Source organism: Scyliorhinus canicula, chromosome 5, assembly GCF_902713615.1.
Source record: "Scyliorhinus canicula chromosome 5, sScyCan1.1, whole genome shotgun sequence".
Classification (NCBI taxonomy): Eukaryota; Metazoa; Chordata; class Chondrichthyes; order Carcharhiniformes; family Scyliorhinidae; genus Scyliorhinus; species Scyliorhinus canicula.
The window spans coordinates 98,823,280-98,835,451 of NC_052150.1; the positions used below are offsets into that span (position 1 = coordinate 98,823,280).

At 49.5% G+C, this 12,172-nt stretch overlaps 1 protein-coding gene across 3 annotated transcripts in view; it reads right to left on the minus strand.

The window, feature by feature from the left end:
- Positions 1-12,172, minus strand: part of abcb5 (ATP-binding cassette, sub-family B (MDR/TAP), member 5) — a 167,842-nt gene that overhangs the window by 89,770 nt on the left and 65,900 nt on the right. For all 3 annotated transcript variants that reach the window (XM_038797448.1, XM_038797446.1, XM_038797447.1), the window contains exon 15: positions 8,014-8,184. In XM_038797448.1, the coding sequence (XP_038653376.1) occupies positions 8,014-8,184 (171 nt within the window). The remainder of the gene's footprint in view (positions 1-8,013; positions 8,185-12,172) is intronic.

The following is a 12,172-nucleotide window of genomic DNA, read 5'->3' on the forward strand; positions in this document are numbered from 1 at the left end:
GGACTTTAACCTGGTGTTGTAAGACTTCTTGCTGGGCTCACCTCAGCCCAACGCCGGCATCGCCATATCATGTCAGCGGCACGGTAGCACAGTGGTTAGCACTGTGCTGCACAGCTCCAGGGTCCCAGGTTCGATTCCCGGCTTGTGTCACTGTCTGTGTGGAGTCTGCACGTTCTCCCTGCGTCTGCGTGGGTTTCCTCCCACAAGTCCTGAAAGACGTGCTGTTAGGTAAATTGGGCATTCTGAATTCTCCCTCTGTGTACCCAAACAGGCGCCGGAATGTGGCGACTTGGGGCATTTGACAGTAACTTCATTGCGGTGTTAATGTAAGCCGGCTTCTGACAATAAAGATTATTATTATTATTTGTTGAAATAAAAAGTTAGCAAAGTGACGATGGAGCAAGAGAGTTTGGAAGTTTGAGGGTAATTTTAAAATGATCAAGGTCAGGATTTTATGGACACCACCCACCCCCTGCCGGGTGTGACATTATATCCTCATCAACATAAATGTCAATTTAACCTTGGTGGGGCTTAACATTTTGACTCATATTTTCTAAACTAAATGTAAGGATACAGAGTGACAGCATAGAAGGTAACCACACTGTAAATCTATATTGTGCAGCACTGCAAGGTAAAACATTATTAGCAGCATTCATGTTCCAAGTTATGTCTGTTCTAAATGCAAACTAGTATCCGGTGTCACTATACTGAAGTACATTCTGATCCTGTTCATGAATAAAGCCGCTGAGGGAAATATGTTTTTGAGTTCCTTGTTCAGACAGCGCAAGTCGTTTGCAGCCGAACTTGAATAAGCATGTGTTGCATGAGCAGCATTATATTTATTGGTGCCTTCATGTTCTTTGATCGATGTCTTGCAAATGGAAACTGGCATATTGAACATGGTGCAGCTGTTTTGTTCCAGGATGTCATAATATACACACAGGTATATGATGGTGCACAGACAGGCAGTGATTGACACACAGCATGACCAATGAACACACAGAACACAGCAGCCAATTACCAGACAGGACACGGCCACTATAAAGCCAGAGGGAACTAGTTTTCCCACTCTCTTGGGATCCAGCCTCTGAGACAGTCAGAGCCTGTGAGCAACAACTAGAACATACACCATGTGGTAGGAAGATAGTCTGGTCAGGTTAGCCTCAGGTCTCCAGTCAAGTCGGCTTAGTGTCAATCCACAGTTAAAGTATGTATAATAGTTAAGAGTTCAATAAAATCGAGTTGCATTTCTTCAAGTGTTGGAAGCCTGTCTCCCTCATCACTGCAGTAAACGCAGTCCTCGCAGATCCAGCTTACCCAACACATCACAGGTGATTGTAAATAAGGAAAACGCTTATGGCGATAGTTGTTAAAGCAACAATTACACATTTTTGACAACACCATTTTCATTTTACACTGAAGCTGGAACCTCGCACATGTTCATTCTTTATCAATCTTTATGAAACGCTATACAGTCAGCATCGTTGTCACAGGCCTGAAGTTTCAGCTTGTCAGGTGAGCAAAATTGGCGGGATCGGACGCAAATGTAAAATCTAATCCCACCCGTGATCAACATTCGAGATCGATTAATGTGCTGGCTGGCCAACTAATGGCTGACTAGTGGGCACGGGCACAAAATTAGGGTGGGGAGCTGAATGTGTGCAGCTGCGGGCAGGGACATTAAAAGCAGCTGAATAAAGTCTTGTCTATGTAGAGGAAATGTGGGAGTGAGCTTCTGTGAACTACAAAGAGACAATGTCAACAAAGGTCACAAAGTGAGCAGGAAAGTCTGCCTGGGATATACCACTGCGGGGCCGGGTCGGAGAATCACCAGGATGGGCGCGAATTATGCCAAGACGCCAGTCGGGAGCCGCTCTACGGAGCCCACCCCCTGGTGATTCTCTGCCCTGGATGGGCTGAGTGGCCACGCAATTAAAGCCGAGTCGCGCCGGCGCCATTCACACCTGCTCTTACACGGCGGATCTCGGCATGGATCTATCCGGGGCGGCCTGGTGGGGGGAGAGTGGGGTCCGACCCTGGGGGGGGCCTGCGCTGTGGCCTGGCCCATGATCAGGTCCACTGATTGGCAGGCCCGCCTCTCGGGCTGGGGGCCTCTTTTGTTCCGCGCCGGCACCTGTAGCCCTACAGCATGTTGCGTCGGGGCCGGCACGGAGAAGGGAGCCACTGCACTCGTGCGCATTGGCACCGGTCCCACTGCGCATGCGCAGACCCGCAGCGCCCATTTGACGCCAGGGAAAGGCAGCTGGAGTGGCGTGGTTCGCTCCAGTGCAGTGCTCGCCCCCTGTAAATGTCAAAATCGCTGCTCCTGAGGCCATGTTGACACCGTCGAGAAACGCAATGGCATTTATGAGGGCGTAAACACTTAGCCTCAGGATCAGAGAATCCCACCCCCTACTAACCAGGCCCTCGCAACTCTCTGGTCCTCCAGGCCAGGAATCATGTGGGTGTGGATTACTGCTGGTATTTGTCAGCGTGCACCCGACGTGATGGACCTCGGGCCCACCCTGAAGGCAGCTGCCCACAAAGTGCATCTGAGGGTCATCCTACCCCCCACACAGAATGACAGACCTGCCCACTTCACCCCCACAAAAACCCTTGCACGGCCCCTGAATAAAGAGGCTACCAGAGACCTCGTAAATAGGGTGACCCGACAGAGAATTTCTGGATTGGAAGACCCCCCAGAGACTCCCCATATTGGGAAAAAATCCACCGAGACCCCCTAGATAGGGAGATCCTGCAAAGAGACTCCCTAGATGGGGAGATTTCCTAAAGTGCTGTAAATTTCCAGCTGAACATTTCAAAATCACTCAAGCATGAATGGGGAGGGGGTGACTGGAATGCGCTTGACTATCTTTGATGTGGCTGATGTTTGTAAACATTGTGGTCCAAGCACTTCAGAGTTACTGAACGATGAAAAGATGAATGAAGGAAGGCTCACAGCTGTGTGTGTGTGGAAATTGTCAAGCACAGCCCATTAAAGGAAATGAAAGAATGACTTGCAGCTCAAGGATATGAGGGGTTTAAGCATTGGTCACAGCTTTCTCTTTTCATCAATGGACACATGCAGCCCCCACGCCAGCGGGAGAACCAACGTCAACCCCTCCGGCGTCCACCGAGCCTCCGGAAGTGCGGCGGAGTGGTTGGCGCTGCTCGAACCGGTGCCGAATGGACAGCACGAGTTTGCGCATATGCCGAAGGGCCGCCATGATCTCGTCCATGCGCGGACGTGCCGGCGTATCTTGGTGCATGGGCGGGGGGGGTTTCCCTTCTCCGCCATGGCCGGCGCGGAAGGAAGGAGTGCGCTCACGGCACAGGCCCACCCGCAGATCGGTGGGCCCCGATCGCGGGCCAAGCCACCATGGGGACCCCCACCTCGCCCCTCCGAGGTCCACCCCAGCTGACTTACCTGCCACGTCCTGCCGTGTGGGTCTATGCCTAACCCACGCCAGTGGGACTGGCCAAAAACGGACGGCCGCTCGGCCCATCGGGGCCCGGAGAATTGCTGGGGGGGCCGCTGCCAATGGCCCCCGACCGGTGTGGCGTGAACCCCGAACCCGCCCGAAAAATGGAGCCAGAGAATATGGCAGCTGGCGGCGGGGCGGGATTCGCGCCCCCCCCCCCCCCCCCCCCCCCCCCCCCACCCCCGAGATTCTCCGACCTGGTGGGGGGTCGGAGAATCCCGCCCATGGTGCTTCCTTTTTCTGAGCCAGCAGGTGAATGCCCAGGTGAGTGTGATAACAGTGATTTTCTTTTCACTGCCTTTGCATGGACTGCTCTCTACCTTCCAGACAGGGGTCTCTTTTCTGGGGTGTTCCTGACAGGGTTCTCTTTTCCAGAGAGGGATGTCGGGTTTCCCCTATTTAAGGGGTCTTTGCAAGGGTCTCCCTATCTGGGGCATCTCAGTCTGGGACCTCCCTATTACAGAGGTCTCTGTGGGGTGTCCCCCTTTTTAAGGGGTCTCTGTGGAGGGGGGGTGGATCAAGTCATCCCGTGCGTGGGAAAAGAGGAGGAAACTAGAAAAGAAAAGGTGGGAGGGGGTGCTGATGTGCAATGCCGGGTAGGTGGGGGCTGGTTTGCGATGTGGGGTGGGGAAAGGGCCAGTTGCGAGACCTTGCTACTGGGCTGCCTACACAAAATGGCACCTCAATGTAGGATTCCCTCGGGAATCACTCCCAATTCTCGTCATGCATAAATTTGCATGTCTAAGGATTGGTAATTTATCCCTGATTTGTGCTCCCAGCAATAGCAATTCAACTCCGGAGGGACAACATAGTCTACTGAATGGAGAATTTTGCCCAATTTCCTAAGCACCTGAGATGTTTGTCTCGGTCCTGAATTACGAAGGGACCTGTCTGCACAACATTTTTGCGATAGTTTAAGCCACCTGTCGGAATGACAATGAACAGGATGCTTCACTAAATAATCACTAATACACACACTCACACCTCAATTTTAATCTCCTACCTCCTCATTTCTCTATTAATTCTGGCAAGGTAGCACAGTGGTTAGCACTGCTACCTCACAGCACCAGGGACCCAGGTTCAGTTCTGGCATTCGGTAATTGTGTGGAGTTTACACTTTTTCCTCGTGCCTGTGTGCTCCGGTTCCTCCCACAGTCCAAAGATTATAGAATTTACAATGCAGAAGGAGGCCATTCGGCCAATCAAGTCTGCACTGGCCCTAGGAAAGAGTGCCCCACCCAAGCCCACACCTCCTCCCTATCCCTGCAACCTAGTAACCTCACCTGACCTTTTTGGAATTTAGCATGGCCAATCCATCTAACCTGCACATCTTTGGACTGTGGGAGGACAGGGGAGCACCCAGGGAAACCCACGCAGACACAGGGAGAATGCTGAGCAGGTTAGGTGAATTGCCCATGCTAAAGAAATTGCCCCTTAGTTTCCAAGATGTGCAGTCTCGTTGGGGTTACAGGGACAGGGAAGAGTAAGTAGGGTGTTCTTTCAGAAGGTCAGTGTAGACACGATGGGCTGAATGGCCTCCTTCTGCATTACCTCTGCATAATAATTCTATTCTATTTTATTTTATTCTATTCAATAATCCAACCCTGGATTCAGAATAATAATAATCTTTATTGTCACAAGTAGACTTACATTAACACGGCAATGAAGTTACTGTGAAGGGCCCCTAGCGCCTGTTCGGATACACGGAAGGAGAATTCAGAATGTCCAAATTTCCGAGCACGCACGTCTTTCAGGACTTGTGGGAGGAAACCAGAACACCCAGAGGAAGCCCACGGAGACACAGGGAGAACATGAAGACTTGGCACAGACAGTGACCCAAGCTAGGAATCGAACCAGGGACCCTCGGACCCTGTCACTTTGAAGAAAGTTGCATAAACATGAATCCCATCTGTGCATTTTTGGCTTGTTTGCTAGGCATAAGAGTGTATGGGTCTCTCAAAGTTTGGGATGATTGGAACTTTAATAGCCTCAATAGGCTCTACAATTGACCACGTGCTTCCACCATTATCCCACGCCCGCCAACCATAATTTTGTTCGGCAGCAGGATGACATTGGGAACCCTTCCTGCATTTGGATGTGCCACTTGTGCTGAGTCAGGACTGCTGGATGTCCATATGTGTGACAACATTTCCTGCCCTGGCAACAGCAACAGTGCTGTTCCATCTATGTTATAACTAATTGGAATACCAACATTAGAAATTGTAGCTACCTAAACACTAAACAGGGGACTGAGTACAGTACTGTCCAACAGTCATGGCTGGGAGCTTGGTCAATGTAGAAATAGGCAGGAACATGGAAGAAACTAAGATGGGGTCTCCTCGTAGCTTTGCTTCCTACTGCAGATATATACACAGTAATGTTAATAAAGACTGCTTCATGGGCTGGGATTTTGTCCACCTCTTCACGTTGGACGTGGATGGTGAAAGGGATCGGAGCGCAAAATCTCACGAGAGGCACAAAACGCGTTATATGTTGATGGAGAATTGCATTGCGATTATCCCCACCCCTGCCAGTGATGTAATGGGAATTCCAAACGTTCAACTTCAGAACCCTATTAGGATAAATTCTATTCTAATTAGGAGGTTTAATTAGAGAGCAGTTCAGAACAGGGTAAACATGAATCAGCTTCATAACATTGGACCGATTGAAAGGCGGGGAGATCCCCACAGGAATTATCTGCTCAATCTTGTTTATGGGCGGCATGGCGGCACAGTGGTTAGCACTGCTGCCTCACGACGCGGAGGACCGGGTTCGATCCTGGCCCCGGGTCACTGTCCGTGTGGAGGTTGCACATTTTCCCCGTGTCTGTGTGGGTCTCACCCCCACAACCCAAAGATGTTCAGGGTAGGTGGATCGGCAACACTAAATTGCCCCTCAATTATGAGAAAAAAAAATGAATTGGGCACTCTAAAAAATAGAAATAAATAAATCTTGTTTATGCAAGTCCTCTGCTACAATTCGCTGACTGGGGTATTTTGGAAACATATTTCAGTTAGCAGTCATTTGGTTTTGGGTGGGAGATGCAGGTCTGGCAAAAAAGAGCACAAAGAACTACTGGAAACTAACTCTGAGCAGAAGGATTATCCTCAGGGAAGAATTGTAAAGAGAATTGTTTTTTCTTTTAAACTCTTCAGTTTTAGTTGCAAGTACTGGCTGACCTGGCCAATAAACTGTTGCAGAAACTGGAGTCACTGTATAAGTCTGTGTCGGTGGCAGGGAATGTTAGTGTCCAGGAAGACAAGAAAGTCCAGGGCACTGGCAACTACATCAGTCTCAGGTGGTCATACACGATACTGCACGGGGAATTTACCCAGAGAGAAAAGGGGAGAAATGGTCATGATTTAGGGTGGCATGGTAGCACAGTGGTTAGCTTCACAGCTCCAGGCTTCCAGGTTCAATTCCTGGCTTGGGTCACTGTCTTTGCGGAGTTTGTACGTTATCCCCATGTCTGCGTGGGTTTCCACCGGGTGCTCCGGTTTCCTCCCACAGTCCAAAGATGTGCAGGTTAGGTGGATTGGCCATGATAAATGCCCTTAGTGTCCAAAAAGGTTAGATGGGGTTACTGGGTTACGGGAATAGGGTGGGGTGCTCTTTCCAGGGACCAGTGAATGAAATGAAAATCGCTTATTGTCACGAGTAAGCTTCAATGAAGTTACTGTGAAAAGCCCCTAGTCGCCACATTCCGGCGCCTGTCCGGGGTGCAGACTCGATGGGTCAAATGGCCTCCTTCTGCACTGTAAATTTTCTGATTCTATGATCTTTGCTGATCATTTTCGGCGACCCATGTTGCACCACCACCCTGCAACCCACCCATGAAAAGCACGAGGAGAGGCAACCGAACAGATCATGGTGGTAACAGGGGGATAATATTCCATATCCTCTCTACAATCCTGGTGGTGGCAGTCCTTGCCGGAGCCTACGGTTTTCTGTTTTGTTCTGGTAGAATCATAGAATCCCTTCAGTACAGAGGAGGCCACTCGGCCCGTTGAATCTGCAACAACCCTCCGAAAGAGCACCCTACCCAGGCCCAATTCCCCGTCCTAGTCCAGTAACTCCACCTAACTGTTGGACACTAAGGGGCAATTAAACATGGCCAATCCACCTAAGCTGCACATCTTTGGACTGTGAGAGCAAACCGGAACACCCAGAGGAAACGTACGCAGACACGGGAAGAATATGCAAACTTCACATACAGTCACCCAAGTTCGAATTGAACCCCGGTCCCTCGTGATGTGAAACAGCAGTGCTAACCATTATGCCACCATGCTGCCCTAAACCCTTCTCCTTGCAAGTTCTGATGACAGACTAGTGACCTGTTCCAGGAATAACTAGCAATAGAAGCAGATAAAAGTCTGCCTTAGTACATCACTAGGTCTGGTAAAAGAACTGGGACTCCCTGCAAGTTTGGATCACTATTGATAGTGTGAAACTGATCCTTAAACCTCCTGAAGTTAACTTTAGGAAAGAATACCAATGAAATTTCACAGCTACACTCTTCATTCCCACTTACCTTATCCAGTGCTGCTTGCACAACATATTCACTCTGAGTATCGAGGGCAGATGTTGCTTCATCCAGCAGGAGAATCTTTGGGTTTCTGACTAACGCACGAGCAATAGCAATTCTCTGTTTCTGTCCACCACTCAGCTGGGCACCTCTTTCACCAACCATGGTGTTAAATCTCTGGAAAATGTGAAAACACAAAGTGTATGCTATTGAATAAAAATATCTCCAATTAATTTATTGTACAAACACAAGTTTGTACAATTGTGGTTAGCACAATTGCTTCACAGCTCCAGGGTCCCAGGTTCAATTCCCAACTTGGGTCACTGTCTGTGTGGAGTCTGCCCGTTCACCCCGTGTGTGCGTGGGTTTCCTCCGGGTGCTCCGGTTTCCTCCCACAGTCCAAAGATGTGCAGGTTAGGTGGATTGGCCATGCTAAATTGCCCTTAGTGTCCAAAATTGCCCTTAGTGTTGGTTGGGGTTTCTGGGCTATGGGGATAGGGTGAAGGTGTGGGCTTGGGTAGGGTGCTCTTTCCAAGAGCTGGTGCAGACTCGATGGGCAGATTGGCCTCCTTCTGCACTGTAATTTCTATGAAATCTATGAAAGTTGACACCCACAAGATCTCTTTGTCACATGAAAGCTTCTAAAGGATAAGAGATAACTGCTTTTATGTAGATTTTGTCCGTACTAAAGGATTAATGCATAAATAAAAAACTTAAAAGGTTTACTTTGAAACAGGATATTAAGAAGTAGCTTAGTAGCCATTGAAGTGTTATTGAGATATTATCACTGCTGCATAGGAAACATCAATATACCCAACCAATGAATCAGCCAGATTTTTCTGTGAATGTATTGTTGATGCTAACAGCGCATTCACTGTACTTATGAAGAAACCATTCACCAACTTGCTAGGACTGCACAATGTTTTGAAGACAAGGGGTGAATTCTCTGCACCCCTACCCACCCATCCACATGGTTTTTGTTGAGAAAGACAAAAAAATGCAGAAAGTGTGATCAGTAGATCACGGGCTGGCTTCTCCAATTTTGAAGCTATGTCCCCCACACCGGCATGGAAATGGTAGTGTTTTACGACAGAAAGAAATGGCGCAAAACGGCCACCGATCCAGCGGCCGCGCCGTGCAACATGGCGCTGGCCCCTCGTGGGCATAGCCTCTGAAATAGTGCCCCCCTCTTTGGCCTACTTGCCGCCCCAGACCACCCCCCTCCAGCGCCGCTGGCAAAGTCCCCCCTGCCCGTGGATCAGCCCTCCCCCGACTGTGGCCACAGCCGCCACGTCGAGTTCCCGACTGATGAGACCACACGCAACCGATTTCATCGGGAACGTGGCCGGTCGGGGGCGGAGCATCGGGGGTTGGGCCACAGGCAACGTCCTGAGGCCGTCGATACGTCGCGCGGCGTACTTTGGAGCATCCCAAAAGCGGCAGCGCCCCCGATTTGTCACAAACTTTGATTCTCCGGCCAGTCGCCGAACGCGATTTCGTCGTCGGGAACCGGAGAACCCTGCCCCACATTTCCCTCTCTTATTTCTCTTTGTATACCTAGGCCGGGATTCTCCATTGTGAGTCTGCCCTGCAGGTTGGCAAATCCCCCTGGCCTGAATAGACAGAGAATCCCATCCTAATATGACAATGGCCGGAATTCCCTGACCATTTGCTAGTGGTGGGATTCTTGATTCCACTGGCAGCGCTCCTCACACATTGGTTTGCCAGCTGCAAGGGGTGGCTTCGATGGGAATTCCCATTGACAATGGTGGGAACAGAGAATTCCGCCGCCAGTGAAAGATGCGCCGCCTCCTGCCGGGAAGCACATGGCTGGTGTCCGGAGAATCCTGCCCAACTAATTCCAACTGACACTAGTTCAGATTTTGTGAGGCTTAATAATGACTCCTCCGTCTGAATCATCTGGGATACTCACTGTAGGGTACCTTATTTACACAGGTCACAGCGGCCCTCTGGAGAGCATTGCATTATTTGATGTTCAGTTGACAGTGTCGCGTAAAACCCCATGGAAAATCTTTGGACAAGTGCGCCAATCGCTTAAAGCAAGCATTCAGGTGCAGCAAGAAGTTAGGAAGGCTAATAAAATGTATAAAATTTTGAGAGGGCTGGGCAGACTAAAGGGAACGATGTTATTTCCTCTGGCTATGGAGTCGAGGACAAGGATACAGGGTGGACTGAAATGAGGAGAAACATCTTCATTCGGAAGGTGGTGAACCTGCGGAATTCTCTACAAAAGAATGCTGTGGAGGCTAATTTCACAAAATCTAGGGCGCAATTTACCGGCCACGTTCTGCTGGAATCGGGGTGGGACGCAGCTGGTAAATGCTGTGAGAGGCCTCTCCTGGGATTCCCGACAACTGTTACGCCTCATGGGACCGAACGAGACTTTGTTTAAAAACTCACTTAAATGCTGCTGACGTCAATTTGAACCCGCTCCCGGGATCTACTGGCCTCACCAAGGTGACCCCAGTCGGACGCCGATTGGAACTGGCCCCCACTCACAGGACTAGGCAGAATGGCTCGGGGTGGTGGGGGGGAGGGTCTCCCAGGTGATTGGAGGTCTCCACGTGGCTCGTATCTGGGAAGGGTGGCACCCTGCACTGCTGATGCCACCACATCACCATGGCACTTGCAGCCTGGCACCCTGGCAGTGCCACTTAGGCACCCTGGCAATGCCAACTGGGTGAAAGTCTGGCACTGTCATGGTGCCCAAGTGGCACTGCCAAGCTGGCAGCGACACTGACAGGATGTCCAGACTGGCACTGCCAAGGTGCCCAGGTGGAATTTTGCGCTCGCCGGGGATCAGGCCCAGGGGTGACCTGCCGGTGTGTGGTGGGGTGTGCAGGGCTCGAGGACCCCCACCAGGTGATTTGGGGCGCTGGGGGTTCGTGAGATTGGAGTGCCACTTCCTGCACTGAGGAACTCCACTAGCCGATGCTGCTCAGTACCGGAAATGTGGCTAAGTGCGACTTTGGCGGTGTCCGCCTACCCCTCCTGCTGAGGCCTGAAAAAGCAATAGTGTCGTTAGATAGCGGGATTGATCCCAGCACTATAAGTGCCGGGAACGATCCCTATGATCTTGCCCAGAACGGACTCTGTTTTTTTTTTCGTTAAATTGCGCCGCTGGACTCTAAAAGTGTCACGGGATATGGGAGAGTGTGGGAATATAGTATTCAGATAGAGGATCAGCCATGGTCATATTGAACCGCAGAGAAAGCTCGAATGGCTTATTCCTGCTCCTATTTTTTATGTTTATACGTTCCTAACGCAATTGAAAGCACAATCGTGGAGTGGTTGAAGCAGATAATGTCATAGCTGATGTATCGCCAGTGGGTAATGGGTTATAAAGTTGTTTCACTCATATTGATCAGGACACTTTAATATCTATTTTGTCTCTAATCTAATGCAATAATAGTGGACTATTTTAGTGAGCACTGTATTTCATTTAGAATGCCACTTAGGATAATGTGGAGCATGTAGCACTACTGATTTATTTATTATTTAATGCATCTGCTATTTAGATTGCCTTTTGTTTTTAATTTAGGGTACCAAATTCTTCTTTCCAATTAAGGGGTAATTTAGTGTGGCCGATTCACCTATTCTGCACATCTTTTTGGGTTGTGGGGGTGAATCCCACACAGTATTTAGATTGCCAATGTTATTTTGAGAGAGATGTTTTGAACATATTTGACCTCCTTCAAGGAAATGTCCTCTCTTCACTGATCAATGTTCACAAGTCACCCGTGATCATTTTCATCTTCATTACTTGGATGGTTAGCTGACATAATGGATTTCCTTCCTATTATAGAGTCTGGCCAGTTTCATTGCCATCAGGTGAATGTGAAAATTATTCCTTCTGCATTATGTGTGGCTCATTATCCACCAATTACAGACTTAAGGATTTTGCCTGTGCTGGTATGAGAGTATACCAAGAAGAAGCAAAACATTTCATTTTGGGGGATGAGGTGAACTCCCAGCTAATGGCACCCAAGACAGCTCCTTGACACCTGCCCAGGCTTGGTGGCATTGGTAGGAACTGTGTCCAAGTCACTTCCATAACTCACAGACATGAATGTAGCATTGCACAGGAAGCTAAACATTTCATTACAGGGGATGAGGTGAATTCTCAGCTAATGGCATCCTTTAC